General features: G+C 67.3%; 1 protein-coding gene across 10 annotated transcripts in view; it reads right to left on the reverse strand.

The window, feature by feature from the left end:
- RBFOX3 (RNA binding fox-1 homolog 3) overlaps nt 1-17,815 on the reverse strand; it is a 200,936-nt gene that overhangs the window by 27,991 nt on the left and 155,130 nt on the right. For 5 of the 10 annotated variants that reach the window (XM_059731946.1, XM_059731948.1, XM_059731943.1 and 2 more), the window contains one exon: nt 15,022-15,065. The exons of 1 other annotated variant lie outside the window; for it this stretch is intronic. Coding sequence is in view for 4 of the 9 variants with exons in the window: in XM_059731940.1 (XP_059587923.1) it covers nt 738-839 (102 nt within the window). In the remaining 5 variants the exon portion in view is untranslated. Of the gene's footprint in view, nt 1-737; nt 1,185-9,794; nt 10,226-15,021; nt 15,066-17,815 lie in introns of those variants that run through there. 4 more of the 10 variants (XM_059731939.1, XM_059731941.1, XM_059731942.1 and 1 more) reach the window with 4 other exon arrangements.

The following is a 17,815-nucleotide window of genomic DNA, read 5'->3' on the forward strand; positions in this document are numbered from 1 at the left end:
TGCCCCTTGCACTCCTCCCAGTCCGGGTCTTGGAAAATGGGCAAGGAAACAAGCCAATGCTGCCCGCTCCCTCCCCGAGAGGAAGCAGGACCCCCGGCCAGGAGAGGGGTCAGGACCCCCTGGATGCACGCCCGGAGCTGTGAGCCTGGATGGGAGACAGGGTCTCCACCGCAGTGCACAGGCTCGGGGAGGAAATGCTTCCCCGGGGTCTCCCAGCACCGGGCCAGGGACCGGCCCCGAGGCAGGGAGACCCGCTGGGAAGTTGGGGACCTTGGCTAGCAGGGCAGGGGCCGAGCCAGAGCCCCCGGGCACAGCTGCAGCGCCGGCTGCCTGCCGCTCCACCCCACGCAGGGCACACGCACATCCGTGCTCGGTGTGCACACGCACGCGGACATGCGCTGCTGCACATGTATGACGGACCTGTCTCTTGCACGCATGGCTTTCCCCCGCTCCATCACCCGTGCCAGCCGGATTTTAAAAGTTGCGAGCAAACGATCCCCCTTGTTCCTGCCCAGCGGGAGCAGCTTAACGATGCTGCCTGCCGCACCGTGCCGGCAGCCAGCAGCGCAGCCCCTCTCCTGGCCCCGGCGCCGGCCGCGCCAACATGTGCCGAGACATGAGAGCCGTGCCCGCCTGCCACGCGGGCTGGGCAGGGAGAGGTCAAGCCCTGACCTTTGGCTTGGAGGGCACCGGCCAGAGAGCACGTGCCAAGTTCAAAGCAAAAGAGGGGCGCTTACCTGTTGGAGGTAGAGGAAGGCCGGCGGGCAGGGCAGGGAGGGAGGAAGCATGCCTGAATTGGAGACGAGGAGACAGCCCGAGTTCGCCATGGAGCACAGCATGTGGCGGCAGGTCGCCTTGGAGCTGCTTGCCGGCCGTTTCGTCCTCTTCCCGACACTCTGCCGACGCTCTTCCTTCCTTCCTTCCCTCCTCCTCTCCGCCGCGGTCCCTCCTCTCGGGTCCCCTTGCGGTGCCGCTCAGGAGGGAGGCATCTGCGGAGCGCCGGCCGTGCTCCCTGCGCGGACGATGGAGGAACAATGCTCGCCTCTACTTTGGTGCCATTAGACGCTGGCACCAAATGAATGGTCTGCAAAGGGTGTGTGTGAGCGGAGAGGGGGAGGAGGCAGAGGCGGAGGATGAAGGGTGGGAGGGGGCGTCCCCTGTGCATTCAGGCATCAACCGGAGCTCGGGATAAAATGAAGAGAATCCGTAATGACACGAGAACAGCTGATCCCGCACTTAACCCCTGCGCGGCCGCAGCGCGCTGGCAGCCGGCTCTGCCCAGCCGCCGCGCGGAGACGGGCATGCGGCTGCGCTGGGCTTGATGCCGGCTGGGAAGGAGCGGGCTTTGCAGGCGGGGAAGGAAGGAGAGCTCTTGCCGGGAGTTTCGGTGATGCAACACAGGCACGCGCGCCAGGGAAAGGCTGCTGCTGCGTGGAGCAGGGGCCTTCGCACCCGCCACGCGGCCCTCGGCTCTGGGCTGGGGCCGCGCCGACAGGGACAGGGGCTCCCCCGTGGGCACGGCGTCGCGCCCCACCAAGGCACGCGCGCAGCCACCCATCATGTGCCCGCATGCAGGAACGCAGCCTGGCGCGCCGGCCGGCCGGCCTGCAAAGACCCGCTCTGCCCCCAGAGAGGCATGCTCACCTGCTCGCAGGTGCACCAGGCAGGCTGCCACACGTCGCACACGGGCCGTGCCCCCACAGACACGCATGCACAGCCAGGGACGCCAGCCACCTGCTCTTTGGCACGGTCTGCGGTGACCGCATCACGCCCACGGGCTGCACGGCTTGTTCCAAACAAGCGGAGAGAAATCTCAGCTCCCCAGGCAGCGCCTGTGCCCCGCAGCCCTGCAGGCAACGCTGCTGCCCCGGGGCGGCCCGGCGGCCGTCTCCGGCAGGACAGGGCCCCGAGGAGCTCAGCGCTGCAATGCAACGCGGCGAGGGCCCCCACGCTGCTCCCCCAAGGCCAGCGCCCCTCCGCCGAGGGTGTCCCGGCGCGCGGCGGCGCTGAACCCACCCGACGCTGCTTCCCACCCACCCTCGTCAGGGCACGACACGCGGCGGTCCCGCGATCCAACGCAACCACCAGCCGCAGCAAAAGCAGACGGGGCCTTTGGCTTTCACCTCGGCAGGGCTCCCACTGCCCCTGGCCTGGGTTCAGACACGTGGAGTTTGGTTCCTGGACTGCCGCTGTCAGAGCAGATGGTCCCCAAACCAATCACACGTGTACGGCTCTCCCAGCTAGCGCGGTGACACCCGTGTGCCTGCGTGTGTGCACGTGTGTGCATGCAGGAGAGACAGGCGTGTCGGGCCCTACACAGCCCAGCCCCTCCTGGCCTGGCCCTTGCCTCTTCTGCAGCCACTGCAGTTATTTGAAGCCCGGACAAGGCTGGGCCTGGGGCTGGCGCAGCTCCTCACATTGGGGTTCCCCTGCAACGGGCCCAGGAGGGGATCTCTGCCTGGGCAGCGCCGGCGCGGAGATCCTCCGTCCCCGGCGAAGGATTCTGGTGCCGGCAGAGCTCAGCGTCAGGTGCCATCAGGGCCAAGGGCAGGGCTGTGCCAGCTGCCGCGGGCTCCGCGTGTCCCCGCGAGCCCCCAGCCCGCGAGCAGCCCCATGCTGAGCATCCCCAGACGCAGCCGTGCTGCAGTGTCCCGGTGCGTCCGCGCTGGTTCTGGTTTGCTGCAGATACACGGCAGGCAACGCACAGATCCGCCGCCGGCCCCAGGCAGCAGAACCTGTCTCCCGGGACCGAAGGGGGCTAAGCAGCGCCGATGAAAGCACGTCCCGAGCACGTCTGTGGGCGCTGGGCACAGGGAAGTGGATGTATTTCTCGTGGGGGGTTGGTTTGCAGACAGGGGAGACGAGCACCCAGAGCGATGGCATGGGCAGACTGCCCTTGCAATGGCAAAAGCACCCCCTGCCCTCACTCAGCCAGGCAGCCCCCAATCCCCGGCGCACGGACCCGCTGGGCTCTGCCTCCCTCCCCTCCAGGCTGGACAACCACCGCTCTCCTGTGCTCAGGCTGCACCATGCCAGGAGCCCAACACTAACCTGCCCTGCAGAGATGCAAGGGCCCCAACACTGCCCTGTGGCCCCGCGGGCCAAACGCCCCCAGCTCAGCTCCTGCAGGCTCCCCGGGGTGCCCAGCATGCGTCTGGCCCCAGCCCCTGCAGCAAAGCAGCGCGAAGCCCTGGCCTCCAGTGCACCCACTCTGCCTCCGGCCTGGGTGACCGGGAGCCTGGCAGGAAGGGACGTGCGAGGGCTGGGCGCTCGGACAGCCCCAGACTCAGCCTGCAGCAGGGACGAGAGCGAAGTCTGCCGGGGAGGGGGTCTGGAGAGCTGCCCGCCTGGACCCCGCGCGGGGCGTGCAGAGGGGAAGCCCTCAGGATGCCCCGGCCCGATCCCTCTCGCCGGCCCTGGGCACTGGGGCTTTCCGGTGGGGTCACAGGGCTCTGGGGACCACGCCTGGTGCTTCCTGCCCATGCCATGCGGTGGTGTGATGCATGGCCAGGCCACACGCACAAGGGGATGCAGACTGGCGCGCGTGGCCCTGAGTGCCCAGGATGGCAGCGACTCCAGGATGCTCTTTCCTGGTGCAACAAGCCTCTCCTGCAGGGTCTCGTGGCGGCAGCGCAAGAGTCCAGGTAGGAAAGACCAAGGAGCTTGGGGTCCCCCTAAGTGGCAGGGGCTGGCATGCATGTGTGGGCATGCCTCACTCACAGCTCCCCACCCCTGCTCTGGCACAATGCCCCCAGAAGAGGGGAGCCAGGCAGGCTCTTGCCCCCCATCCCTGCAGGCACCTGGATCCAGCCCCTCGCAGGGGTCCCTGCTGCAGGACGGAGCCGGCCAGTCCTCTCTGGACACTGAATCGGAAACCAAGCGACCGCCACAGCTGCCTTCCTGCCACCGTTCTCACCCTAAGCTGCCAATGCACCCACCAGCCACAGCAAAAGGACACGGGGCCTTTGGCATTCACTGCGGCAGTGTTTGGCGTCCCCCAGCTCTGCTCGGAGCGCGCTGAGCTCCTACAATTACACTCCGACCCCCAAACTGCAGTCACTCAAATCAGCAAAGCCAGGTCACGTGGCCGGGCTGCAGCGTTAGGGCAAGGCTGTGCATTAACACCATTAATGACCTCCAAGCCGTCCTGGGAAAGGACTGTCTCCAGGTAGCCATGGGGGCAAGCCTGTCCTGGCTGCCCCCCAAACAGCAACAGGCCACCTCCGTCCCATCCTCACCGAGGCACCGGGCCTCGCAACGGACCCAGTGCCCGCTGCGCCCCCACATCAGCACAGCCGCGTCATCGCCGGAGCCGATGATGGGGGTGAAACATCCAGGGGTTGTTCACGTGCAACCCCGCCACTGCCAACATACGCCATCCCCTGCTCGCATGCCCACGGTGCACAGACCGGGCGATTTCTACGTGCAAGAACGAATGGACGCTGCCCTGACATGCAGGTCACGGCCGCGATGCTCCGTCGCAGACCCTGGCATTGCTGTCCGCAGGAAACGGTTTGAACAGGGACAAGCGGTGCCCCCAGCCGGGGCCGGGGGAAGTCCGGCTCCCGCAGGGACTTTCTTGCCCCGTTACCTGGCTTAGCCCTTGTCCCTATGGGCTCTTGGCTTGTCAGCACTGGCTCCCTCCCCTCCCACCCTGGGTACCGAAGCCACTTGCTCCACGTCACACACTGCCCCGTGCTCGTGCTTTCGCAGCCCTTCATGAAGTGAGCTCGAGCGTGCAAACGCTTGTGCTCTCCATAGACCTTACTGAGTCAGCCCGGAAGGTGCCGATCCCCCCTGCCGAGTCCGCTCTGGCTCAGGGCTGCTCCCGCTTCTCGGCCAGCCCTGCCCGGGGCACCGGGCAGCGACCGGGGCTGCCAGGCCGCAGGCTTCCAGCAGAGGGTGCGAGCAGGCCCGCGAGCTTGGCCGAGACGCAGCGTCCTCGAGCCCACACCCTGCAGGCCAGAGCCTCCAAAGCCCTTGGGCCGGCTCCCCAGAGCTCCCGGGGCTCTGCCCCCCCAGGAGCTCGTGCTGCAGCCCAGCAGAGCCCCGGGACCAGCACCGTCTCCCTGGAAGGGAAGTTTATTTATCTGTTTAATTAAGACGCGTTCACCAGGCGCACAGAGCCCGTCCCATCTGTCTCACTTACAGCCGCGTCCCAGTAAAATTAAACCTAATAAATATCTGAGGAAGGGAAGCAAAGGGCAGGGGCACGGGGAGGCAGGAGCTGCGCAGGGCTGCGGTGCTCTGTACAGCTGGGCCGGCGCGGCCTGGCGCGGCGCAGCGCGGCCCCCCCGTTTCCACGTATTAGCACTCCTGTTCCCTGGGTTTGCTGGCTCCGAATGCACCCTGGAGGCCCCTGCGCTCTGCTTGCTGCAGCGGGGAGCTGGGCACTGCGCGGGGAGGAAGGAGCTGCTCCGGCTGCCAGCCCCCGCCCTGGCAGGGCAGCCCCCTGGGGCCTTGCTGGAGCAGGAGACGTAACGTCTCCACCGGGCGCTATGGGAGGCATCGGCCTGGCTCCTTGCTGCAGCAAGTATTTGCAAGTCAGGCTTGAGGCAAGAGCTTCAGCGGGAGGACGCCAAGCCAGGGACTCATCTGGGGTCTTTCCCGTCCTCTGCTACTTGTGCCTGGCATGGCCTTGGTCAAGTCACTCAGCCTCTGCTTCCCTCCGGGGCCAGCCGTGCTCGCTGCCCGGGGTGCACATCCGAGGGTGCCAGGCGCACCAAGCGGGGTGTCTCGCATGGAGTCACAGGCTCCAGATGCTGCCTGCAAAGGGGTGCGTGCCCCGGCATGGCTGCAGTCAGCCTCGGTCTGCTCCGCCTGCCCCTGCAGCATCTCCGGGTCATGGTGCCAGTCCCAGAGGGGGATCCTGGTGGGAGCGCTGGTCAAGCCATGTGCAGACCCGGGTGATGGGTCCGGATGATGGGGCACAGGCCCTGGGAGACTGTCCCCCTGGGCATCACGCAGAGTGACGGGCAAGGCACGGCAGGCAGGCAGGGGCAGACCCCGCGGCCACCAGGATGCAGCGCAGGTGTCTCTTCCTCCCCTCCGCCCACTCCAGAGTGCCCCGAAGCCAAGGCTTTCATTAATTAAAAGCTCATTAGGAGCTGGATGTAGATGTAAAGAACTGAGACAAGGGCTGACGACAGCTCCAAGCTGCTTTGGGACAAGGCAGCACCGACGGTGCTCTGCCGGGGAGAGGAAGCCCGAGTGTTGCTTCCCACGCCTGCAGACACGGGGACCTGGCACTCCAGGGCAGGGGCTGACACAAGGGCCCCAGGCAGAGCTAGGCCGGCGCAGTGGGAGATGCCCGTGTGCAGGGCCTGTCCGCACGGCCCGTCCAGCCGTGCTCAGAGACACGGAGCGTGCCAGTGCTGTGCCCAGCTCCTCACCCATCCGTACCTGACCGCCGCTGAGTGCAGGGTGCTCCTGGAGAGCATCTCCACCGAAATGCACCCGGGGAGACAGGGCACGCAGCTGGCGGCACGGGAGGCCGCGTGCTGGGAGCTGTAGCGCCGCTGGCTGCTTTGCCTGCGGAGAGGCGGGCAGGACGCAGAAAGGACATTGGATGCCTTTCGCCATGGGACAGGGGCAGTGTCTGCCTCGGCATTAGGGGAGCTGGGGAGGGGAGGCCACGCTGGGCAGGTGGCAGGAGAGGGGGGCACAGCCTGGCCCAGATGCTGGCAGCTGTGGAGGGGCAGGGGGGGAGGAGGAGAAGGCCCCTTGCGCCTGGCCCAGCGGAGCGGCTGCACCAAGCCCCTGGGAGCTGCCTTCGCGGCTCTGCCTGGCTGCCGGGTCTCCCATAGAGAGCCACGGGGAAAGCCCCTCTGTTTCGCCGTGGCACCACTTCCCTTTCCTTCCTCCCTCACGAGCGCTCTCCAGCAACCCCAAACAGCACGCGGGGGGTTGCAAAGAGTGGCGGGCCTCTTTCCTGGCACTGCCCTGCACTCCCGACTGCTGACCGGACACCAGACCCCTGCAGCCTCCTCCACTCGGGCCCCCTTCCCTGGCCGGAGCCGGGCTCCGCGGTCACGGGCAGCATGCAAGCAGCGGTGACGTCACCGCATTGGACGGCGACCAAGATCTGGGGCAGCGGCAGCAGCGAGGGGAGCAGGAATGCAGAGGAAGCGCATGAAAGTTTAATGGGAACCAGGGAAAATATCATCTCATCTCCACACTGCCCGAATGCTGCACGGGTGGAGGGGGGCTGGAGACGGACCCCTCCCCACCGGCGCAGGCCCACGCCAATGGCACGGACAGGAACACCCAGCAGGAGCCCTCACCCCAGGCAGCCGCCACCGCCGGACAAGACCCCTGACCTTGGGGCGAAGGCCCCAGCCCCACGGCCCACCAGGGAACCAGGGCATCTCGTGCTGCACAGCCCACAGGCCTGGAGGCAGCGTGGGCTGAGCACCGAGGGGTGCTGGGCCCTGGCACTCTGCCCCAGCATCACCGTGACAGGAGGTGTCAGTGAAGTACCCGCCTGTAGGAAGACATGGGGCAGGGCCCCACGCAGGGCTCAGCACCCCTGACCTTCCCCACCCCCAATGCCCCTGCCCTTGCCAGCCCTCAGCTCCCATGGGCAAGGCACCCCGTGGGCACCGGCACCGTGGACTCCTTCCCTGCTCTTCTCTCCCTCCCTTCCTGCACCCTGGAGAGGACGGGAGAGTGCCCAGCCCTCGATGCCCGCTGCGCTAGCATGCCAGGGGTCAGGCCATGCAAGCCAAGGGGTGCACTGAATACAGGAGTCTAGAGTCAGCCCCTTAGTGCGTGCAGCATGGGAGAGGGGCTGGCACATCCCCGTGGGGTCACCTGCTGTCCCGGGGGGGCAGACTGCGTGTGCATGTGCAGGACAGCGAATGACGGAGCCAGTCACGTGGCTGAGGTGGCAGGAAGCCGACGGGATGAGCGGGCAGGCGCCACGGAGCTGCATGGGCACAGGGGCAGGAGGAGCTCCAGCACTGGCACCGCGGCCTCGGTACCCAGCTCTTTACATGCACAGACAGGACGTTTGCGCCCACCCAGCTCCGCGGGCTCCCCATTTTGCAATCATTACAGACACCTCCTGCCTCCACCGCACTTATCAAGGCACCAGCAACTGCTGTTACGCTGAAGACACTTTGCCCTGGCATCTCTGCCAGGCATGGTGGCAGTTCCCGAGCAGCCTGCCAGGGTGACCACGACGCCCGCTGCATAAGGAAGCCAGCCCCTGGGCTTTCTGCACCGCGTGACAGGGACACCCCTGCCCCGGCCAGCTCCGGAGCCGCAGCCAGGCCTCACCGTGGCCCCACGGCTTGCATTTTGCAGCTGCTCCCCTTTGTGGCCCGAACAATACGTGGCTCAGGAACGGGAGCCCTCCCACCAGCACGTCCACCCACCCCGCGCGGCTGTAAACTTCTGGAGCAAACCCCTCCCGCCCCAGCCCGCGCCGGCCCGGCTGCTGCAGCCAGAGCAGGACCGGGGGCCTCTCCCTGCGGCTCCCGGGGAGGGATGACGAGGCGGCTGCGTGCCCAGCGCCTGCATCCTCAGGGTGCTGGGAAAGCAAAGCCCTGAGGGCCTGCGGAGAGCCCTGAGGGCACTGGAGCGCTTGCTCTGGCCCCCTGCCCGCCCGGACAGAGACCCCGGGATGCGCAGCTCCCTCTGCCCTGTCCCATGGGCCCTCTGCCATGGTCCCATCCTGCTGCTTTGGATGCGCTGTGCTCTCCCGTGGCATGGGTCCTGAGCCCCTGGGACGGCTAGGCTGGAGAGCCTCTCCAATGGGCAATCCCCCTCCCCTTGCAACTCCCTTCCCTTTGTCTGCTGGGGCCAGGCAAGGTGCCTGCCCCTAATGCCCCCATGCAGAGCCCTTGGGCTGGGATGCCCACAGGACAGGAATGCAGCTAGCCCCCAGCACGGCCACGGCTGCCACGGGAGAGCGGGCATCAGGGGCACGGAGACCCATGCACAGCACCTGGGCCGAGGGGCAGGCTGCACGAGGGACAGGCCAATGCAGCCCTGTCCCTGCAACCTCCCCTGCCCTCGGCAGCGCCCTGCACGGGGAAAGCCCCCGCTCAGGCCATGCCAGGCTGGTTCGGGGATGCTCTGCCCAGCCTTGCTTTTGCTCCGGCCTGCCTGGCTGGTGCCGCTCCTGTGCCACGCTGGCGGCGATGCCCCCTTTCTGGCTCTGCATGTCGAGGCTCTTGGTCGGCTCCTGGCTCCTATGGGCCCCTTCCAGCCTCTTTGGAAGCAGCCGGGGGACAAGCCCCTCGGGAGGAGGTGCCAGGCCGCAGGGGGAAGAGAGCGGGCAGCTGCCTGCCTCCGCCTGGATGCCGCTGGTCTCCGAGACCCCTTCCCCGGCACAAGCACAGCCAGGCTCGCCCGGGGCACGAGCAAGCCAGGCAGCAGAGCCCAGGTCGATGCAGCTTCTCGCTGCCGCTTGCCCTCCGACCCCAACTCCTCTTGCTACGGGGAGAGGGGCTGGGCCTGCTGCAGCGAGACCCCCACGGGGAGCCTACCGGCCTGCTCCCCGGTGCCTGCCAGAGGCCGTGGGTCAGGGCGTCCCGGGGGCCCTCGGCTCACACCTGCCCCCAGGCTGGAGCTGCCCTTGCCCGGGAGGGGAGACACAGGTCCTCTCCCGGCTCCCCAGGCCTGTCTCCAGCGAGCAGACACCTGATCCTCCCCGGCTGCCTGGAGGAGGGGAGGATTTCCCTGGCAGGCAGCAAAGTTCCCGCAGCCGAAAGCAGGAGCCGCGGGATGCGCCCGTGCCCCAGCCCCAGCCCCACGAGAGGGGAGAAGCCCCGCGGGGCGGTACCTACCCAGAAATACATCATCATGTTGGCGGCAGGGGCAGGCAGGGGCTCCCTCGGGGAGAAGCGGGCAGTGGGCCGTGGGGCTCCCGGGCGCTGCGTGCAGCCGGGACGTGCTCCTCGGCGGTCTCGTGGCCCCCAGGGCTCCTCGGCTGGCCCGGGCCGTCCCTCACTGGCACTGCTCGGTCGCTCGCCGCGGGCCGCCACGCGCTCTGGGGTTGGCCATCGGGGTCCGACGCGCCGGCGCTGTCTGCCTCCGGACACGAGGGCCGGGGAGAGGAGCCTGCTCCGGGCAGGGGGAAGGGAGCTGTCGCAGGGGAGCTCGCTCAGCGGTGCAAAGCAGGGAGGGACCGAAAAATAAATCCCCTCTGTTGTCTCGAAGAGGAAAGAGGCCAAGAGAGGCTGGAGCCGCTCCTCCTGCAGAGGCAGAGGCAGAGGCAGAGGCAGAGCGCGGCTGGCGGGGAGCGCGGCGCAGCCGGGAGCGCAAGTCCGGAGGGAGGCCAGCAGCCGGACGGGGGGCGAGCGCACAGGTTGGTGGGGGGCAGGCAGGGCCGCGTGGCAGGGAGCGGGCGCGGAGGCTCCCGTGCTGACACGCCACGCCGTGCCGCGGATGTCCTGCCTCAGCAGTTTTCCAGCTCCCCTGTCAATGAGGGAATCGGCCGCTCGCGCAATTAACCTGCGAGGTGCCAGCCGGCTCCCGCCGCGCTGGCTGCTGCTGGGGGGGGGGCTCCTCCTGCTCCGGAGGGGCCGGGTTGTGCCCCTGCTGATGCCCCTGGCACCTCCCAGGGCTGCGCAGCACGCGCCGCGGGGGCTGGCCTGGCTGCATCCAAGCATGCAGGACGTGAGCCCTGGCTTGGGGTGGCCACGCTGCCTTCCCCCTGGGGCAAAGACATTGCAAGAGTGGCTCCTCGCCCGCGTGGCTGTGGGAGGGGTCCCTGCTCAGGATGAGGGCCTCAATGCCGGGTGGGGTTGGAGCCTGGCAGTCATAGAGACCCCGCCGTGGGCTTCCCATGCTGCAGGAGGACAAACCGAGGCACTGGGCAGGAAAGCCATGCCCGAGGCTGCGAGCGAGGACAGGGGAAAGACAGGGACCGGCACCAGGAGCCGTGAGTGCCATGCCCACGCGCAGAGGGGCACGCCAGTCTCTGCACCGGTGCGGTCCAGCTCTCGCGCTGCACCCATGCTGTGCCGCCCTCCGCCGGCTGACCCAGCAGCGCCTGTTGCTGCCCGCTGTGCCCGTGATGAGGCTACCATGTGCCCACTTTGCCCCGAGCACACGGGACCACCTGTCTGCGCCGCTCATCACCTCCGCCCTGCTCTGGAGACGCAGCAGGAGCTCCGCAGGCCCCACGACGCAGGCAGCACGAGGACCCCCGCGCAGCAAGCCAGGCGCGGGTGCGAGGAGCACATAAATCAGAGGCCAGGCAGGCGAAGGAGGGAGCGGGCACGATGGGTCTCTGGGGCCCCGGGGCGAGGCGCCGTGCCTCCAGCACAGCAATAAAACGAAACAACACACTCAATAATTCAGCACCAGGAGCTGGTGATAAAGCAGAAGAGCCACCGGGGCCTGAAAAGCGGAGAGGCTTTGGCCCCTGCCCCAGCCCAGCGTGGAGCAGAGGGTGCTTTGGGGGGCAAGAGGGATGCGGGGCAGGAGGATGTCGGCTGGGGTCCTGGCTGGGTCCAGGGGAGCAGAGGGAGCTTCTTGCTCAGTCTCCCCGCATCCGCACGGTGCCCCTTCCTCCTGGAGCGTGCCCGCTCCTGGGGCCTGGCATCCACCTGCGGCTGGAGGGGCAGATCCAGGGAAGAGGGGTAGAAGCAAGACCCAGCTGGGAGCCACTGTCCAAGGCTCCCAGCGATAGTCTCACAGGCGGCACCAAATGGCACACCAGCCTCCTGGGCATCCCCGTGGGGCTCACACAGCAGTGCCCAGCAACAGCCTTGCTGGGCACGTCCTCCTGCATCACCTGCAAAGCTGCAAGACGGAGGAGAGAGAGGCCGCGGGCAGCAGCAGGGAAGGGCCAGGCAGGGCAGGAGAGGTCACTGGGGTTGCATGGCGCAGTCCAGCACTCCCATCCCCACACGTGCAGGAAGCAGCCCCCAGGCCACTGGGTTGCAGAAGCCCCAGGCACTGCAGGAGATGCTGCTGCGTTGAAGGACTGAGCCCCAGGGCTCCCGTCCTGCCGTGCCCCACGCAAACCCTCCCGTACCGGAGCAGGCCAACTGGAGGAGAAACCCCTGTCTGGCTGCGCTGCCTTTGCTCCTCTCAGCTCATTTTGGGCCTCAAGAAAGAGCCGTTGCCCAGGCCAGATGTTGCTGCTCCAGAGCATGGCTGTGCCGTGGAAGTGGCATGGGAGGGAGGGCCAGGCTGGGCACCCTTGCTGCGGCCCCCATCCCAGCAGGCGCAGGCCGTGGCAGTGGCAAGACACAAGACTTTGCACAGACACCTGGTGCCCCACTGCTGTCTGCACGAGTCCACCCATCTCAGCCCCAGCACGGCGCCGAGGACTCTGCTTTGCACAAGAGCTTTCACCAACCGCGATGGAAAACAGGCAAGAGACACAGTTTGCAATGGTGTTGCAGAGAGCTTTGCACAAACAGCCACGGGAACACTGTCATTGGCACTGGGCACCCTCGCGCATGGCTCTACCCCGGACAGCCCTGGCACCGGAAGAGGACAGGCACACGCGGGTTGCCCATAACCAGCAGGACTGGAGGAGCTGGCAGGCAGAGGCTGGTCATGCCCCAGGCAGGGGGCTGCTCGCGTGTGAACACCCAGCTCATGGGCACAACGGCATGCACACATAGTACAAGCGCATGCGTGTGCACCACCTCCTCAAAACCACGTGGCTTAAGGCTTACGTGGCCTGTCCTTGCTGTTGCTGGGGGGAGGGGGTGCCTGAACTGGGGGCAGTTTGCTTCCTGCAGGACAAGGAAAGATGCAGCTTTGATGCCTCGTGTCCCTGTGCCACGTGCCTGCCCTCTCCCAGCCCAGCCCGTGCCATCAATCCCTGCGGTGGTGCCGGTGCCAGCCCCCGCTCGCACGCCCTCCCACCCATGACTTGGAAGAAGCCACCAGTCCGAGCAGAGGTCGGATGCTCCCGCCTGCTCCGAGCTCTGGGCTGCGACCTTGCTCCAGCGCAGTCAATGAGCCGTGACAACAACTCAGTGAGCCGTGACAAATGACTGTCCGAGACCGGCGTGCCTGGCCAGCCCTGTGGTAACTAGCCCCTGGGGAGACGTGCCCTCTGCAACCCATCGCAGCCCGCTGGGCCCTCAGTGCTTGTCAGCGGGCCAAAGCAGGGCCCACCAAGGGCTCACACGCACCCCACCATGCAGCAAGGAGCACGCGGGTGAGCTGCACCATCCCTGCCAGCGCTTTGCTCCAGCCCGCAGCCGTGCCTCGGGGCCGCGGGGGTGCCCGTGAACTATGCCTTGTCTCAGGAGCTCCTGGCTGTGAGCACAGAGATGACCACCCATGCCGCCCTCTCTACTAGGTCCTTGTCCATGTACGAGGGCCCCAGGCCGGGTCTCTCCAGGTGCCCCCCGTGTCTCTGCTTCTCCTCGCAGCCCCGCTCGTCCCTGGGCCACCCCTCCCAAGAGCCCGGCACACGCAGGTTGAGGCCAGGTCTCGTGACCACGTGGCTCTCCCGCCTGCTCGCCTGGCCAAGGCTCGTCCTCTGGCGACGACCATTGATGCCTGGAACGCCGCCCCGGCCCTGCTGCCCTCGGCTCTGCCCCATCCTGCCTGTGCACGGCCACCGGCTCCTTGTCCCAACCTTGCATCCTTCTGCCGGCTCTTCCTTCCCAACCAAGGCTGCGGGTGTGCTTGGAGGGCGCTCTGCCAGGCCTCCTGCCATCCCCAGGCTGGCCTGTGCCTCTGTTCTCCCAGCAACATCCACCCCGGCATCCTCTCTCCCGCACCTCTCCCCTTTCCTGTGGACGCAGCAACACTCACGGAGCAGCCCCGAAGGCCGGCAGCCGTGGGAGGGCTCGTTCCCCATCTCGCTCCTGCCCCCCTTCACCCTCCGGCTTGCCGCTCTGCCTGCTGGGCACTGCCGCGCTCCTGGCTGCAGGCTCCCGGGGACAGAGCCGTCCTGCCCAGCCTCACAGCGGCTGGCTGCACCAGACTTTGCTCTGCCACGCACCACTAAGGACTGCTGCCAGGCAAGCGCATGCTTGCAACCCCCCGGCGGGTCACAGCGCAGGAGGAACTGCAGGCAACCCAGGCTGCCATCGGCCGGAGAAGTCCCCGTGTGCTCGCCTCGCTGACAGGATGACCCCGCATGCAGTGCCGTGTGGGTGCGCTGTGCATGCCAGTCCTGCCGTATCTCCCCCGGGATGCGGAGAGGCCTTGGTCCCCAGCAAAGTCAGGCCGTTGTCCTCTGCACCGGGCTCTCTGGAGAGCTGCGTGCCCCCGGGAGCCTGCCCGAGCCTTTGTTGCACCTGCCCCTGCAGACAGGCTGGCTGGCGGATGCAGGGGCAGTCCGGCCCATCGTGATTTTGGACAGAGGCACGTGTCACCCGGAGCCCAGGTGCTGTCCAGGGGCCTCGTTCCCGCAGACGGCAGACCGGGCCCTCGCCAAGACGCAGGGAGCGACCCCGAGCGGCGCGGGCTGGGGGAGACGCGCGGTGTGACCAGACGTCGGCATGCCTCCAGCAGTGCAGACCCCCTCCTGAGGCCAGGCCTGCCCCTGGATACCCACCCCGTTTGAGCCCTGCACCTGGAGGCACCGGCCAGGAAAGCTGGGGGCAGCCGCGGGGTGCTCCTTGCACCAGGCAGGGGAGCATGCCGCACACGTGCCACCCTTCTCCAGCCGGCAGAGCCCCAGGCCCCACCGGCCCCCTGGACGCTGAGCCCCAAGCCCAGCAGTCCTGGGCCGTCCTCAACTCCAGCCCCGTGGAAGGTGCCAGCTCCGCTTTTGGACTACGGAAAACATGAGTGCTGCAAAGACCCCAGCAAAGCCCCAGCGGGGCAGCACAGTGGCGACGCTGGACTCCTACTGAACTCTCGCGGCACCCTGGTCGAGCCTCACCGACCTGGCCAGAGCAGGCGTGGGGGGGCTGTGCCAGCAGGACAGGTGCTAGGAGCCAAACCCAGCTGCAGCCATGCCCTTGGCCCTGGAGGAAGCACCAGCGCCGGCTCCAGCCCTGCCGCAGCCTCGCCGCTGGGGAACCCCGGGCGCTGCGAGGCGATCCCCCCGCCCTCCGCGGAGCCCGAGAAGGGAAGTGTTGGTACCTGTTGTTCAGCCACGGTCCCCTGCGGCGCTCACGCTGGTCTCGCTGAGGAAAGAGAGAGGAGGAAGAATCAAAATCAATGCTCATTACCGCTAACTTGCTTACAGTCAATGCCATTCGCTCATTGACTGGCAGCGGCTCTGAATAGGAGGAATTATCTCCCTCCGAGTTCTGGGAAGCTTGCCCTGCTTACGAGCTCGCGGCCACCCAGGGCACGAGCTCCCCTGGCAGCAGCCTGGCACCAGCCTCCTTCCTGAAGGGCGTCGAGCGCTGGCGCGTGGGGCGCGGGAGCACCCTGGCAGCTGGGGCGGCGCGTGCGGAGAGGAGCCTGGAGCGGGGCCGGCCTGCCCGCCTCCCCTCTCCCAGCCCCAGACCTCTCCATGCACATCACCGAACCCCCGCAAAGCGGTGCTTGCACTCAGCTTCCAGACAAGAAGCGCGAGCTCTTTCCAGCTGCCCCCCCGGTTTCTTAGCCCTTGGCTGAAAAGTTTCCCAGCTCTTCCCTGCAGCCGCGAGGGCCGAGAGCCTCTCCTTTACAGCCACGACCTGGAAGTCTCCAGCAATCCCCTGACTCCAGGAGCTGGAGCAGGGAGGAAAGGGCCGTGCTGCCAACTTGCAGGGCAATGGCCAGGGTGGGAAGCAGCCCAGGAGAGCGGTGGATTTGGGGGCCAGCACCGGAGCGGAGCCCAGAAGAGCCCGTGCCACGCGCTAGCACCCAGCCGGCTTCCTGGGGCGTGCGCCAGGCTGCTCCATGCCCTGCAGGTTGCAGGCACAGGGCAGCTGCGCGCCTGGCCCGGCACTGCTCCAGCACGTGGCGCAGACCCCGGCCCCTCGGCCCCGCGGGCCACGACGGAGACTCCTCCGTGGGAGGAAGGGAAGTGATTCCCAGGCGCTGGTGTTAGCAAACACGGCTCTCGGCAGCGCAGCGGGATAATCAATTATGGTAATTCCTGCCTCAGTGAATCAGATTCATGGAGGAACACAGCTCATTAGGCTGGTGCTGACTTCCATTAGCGCTCTGATGATAAAAACCCTCCGGAAAGCTCGAGCCCAGCTAGGCACGTTTGCCAGGCGCCGGCGGCCGAAGGCCGAGGTATCCCCCAGCCGTGTCCCGAGGACGTGGCCTGCTGGGGACGAGAGCCTCCTCCACGGCCTCCCCCAGGCCTCAGCGGGCTGGACGCAGGCAGCGCGCTGGAGATCGGGCTCAGGCCACCTGCAGCCCCGCTGAGAAACACGGTGGGGCACAGCTTTCACTGCAGGAGCTGATGGCTCCTATTGCAGCCTCAGCCCAACTTCCAGCCCTGGCAGTGCCGCGCGTCCTCGTTTCCCATCCAGCCTGGCTGTGGGGAGAGGGTCAGCCTCCCTCCCGGGGCCCTCCAGCCCTGCTCCCTGCCCTGGGCACTGGGTCGGGCATCCAGGACCGCCCCCGCCCCCCGGGCATGCGACAGGAGGGCAAGGGTGGATCCCAGGGGGAAGCAGCAGGTCTGTATGGGAATGAGCAGCCAGGCAGGGATCAGTCCAGCTTCCACGCACGCTGGCGGGCGATCGGGATTCCCTCTCCCCCGATCCCGGCATCCTCTCTCGCTAGAAGGGGGTGGGCAGCCACGGGGGTAGGAGTGGGGGAGCTCAGCCACGGTATGCGTGGGCACGCGCTCCGGGGAGCCGGCGCCCGCCTGATCCCCCCGGGGCAGCACCCGCCTCCCCACCAGCTCCAACGGGAGCCTCCAACCCGCTCCCCCCAGCTCCAAAATTAATTTGGCTTTTAATTAAATTCATTAGCAAAGATTATCTGGCTGAGGAAAAATAATACCCCGGCCCTCCCCCACAGCCCTCTCTATTTATATCCCTATATACATAAGCAGCAGTGAATATTTCTTTATGGGCCATTAAAGGTGTAATGTTTAATTTATTGCCGCGCTCTCTGGCGGGCAGGATGACCAGGCGCGGTGTCAACACTTTTAATTAAATGAGAAGGGGGTTTGAACAGAGGGAAGATAAAAAATGCCACGTTCCCAGCAGCTCTTCCAGGTGCCGGCTGGAGGGCAGGTGGAGGCTGGCGCTGCCCCCGGCTGAGCTGGCACCGGGGCTGGCGGGTGCTGCCCGGTCCTGAGAGCGCTCAGCACCTGCGGGCAGGCTCGGGGGGCCAGGACGTGCTGCGTCCACACAGAGAGGTGCTGCAGCCAGCGGGGCTTGGCTTGGCAAGTCAGAGCCCTCTCCAGCTGCTGAGCACAGGAGTTCGGGTTCGGGTTCGGGCCCCCCAGCACTGCCAGCTGCAGGCAGCCCATCGGTGCCAGCAGAGCCGACCAGAGATGCCTTGCAAAGGGATGCCCGTCAGCCCCCGTGGCACCCGGAGCTGGGGCCAGCGTGACAGTCATGGTACACCTCCCTGGGAAGCGCTGCAGGGCGGGGGGGCACCGCCGGACTACCACGCGGCGCCAGCCGGCACGGCGGAGCTGCAGCAGCCCCAGGGCACACAGGGTGCAGTGCCCATCTCTCCAGGGCTGTAGCGGCCCCGAGCCAGCTCAGAGCAAGCTGCTGAAGGGGCCACCTCCGGGGCCAAGGTCCCGGCTTGGGGGCTCACTGCTACCTGCGACCCCTGGATCCTTCCCGGCCTGTCCTGAGCTGTCCCTACAGAGGTGGGAGCCACGTGCACGGTGGCGGGGGTCCACGGGACCCGAGGCAGCCACGTCACCTCGGGCCGGGGCGTGGGGCTGGGCGGGCGGATGCCTGACCCCAGGCATCAGGACAGGTAGGACCCCTGCGCTTGCCTCCTGAGCCCCTCTGCGGGGCGGCCT

Source organism: Alligator mississippiensis, chromosome 8, assembly GCF_030867095.1.
Source record: "Alligator mississippiensis isolate rAllMis1 chromosome 8, rAllMis1, whole genome shotgun sequence".
In the NCBI taxonomy this organism is placed as follows: Eukaryota; Metazoa; Chordata; order Crocodylia; family Alligatoridae; genus Alligator; species Alligator mississippiensis.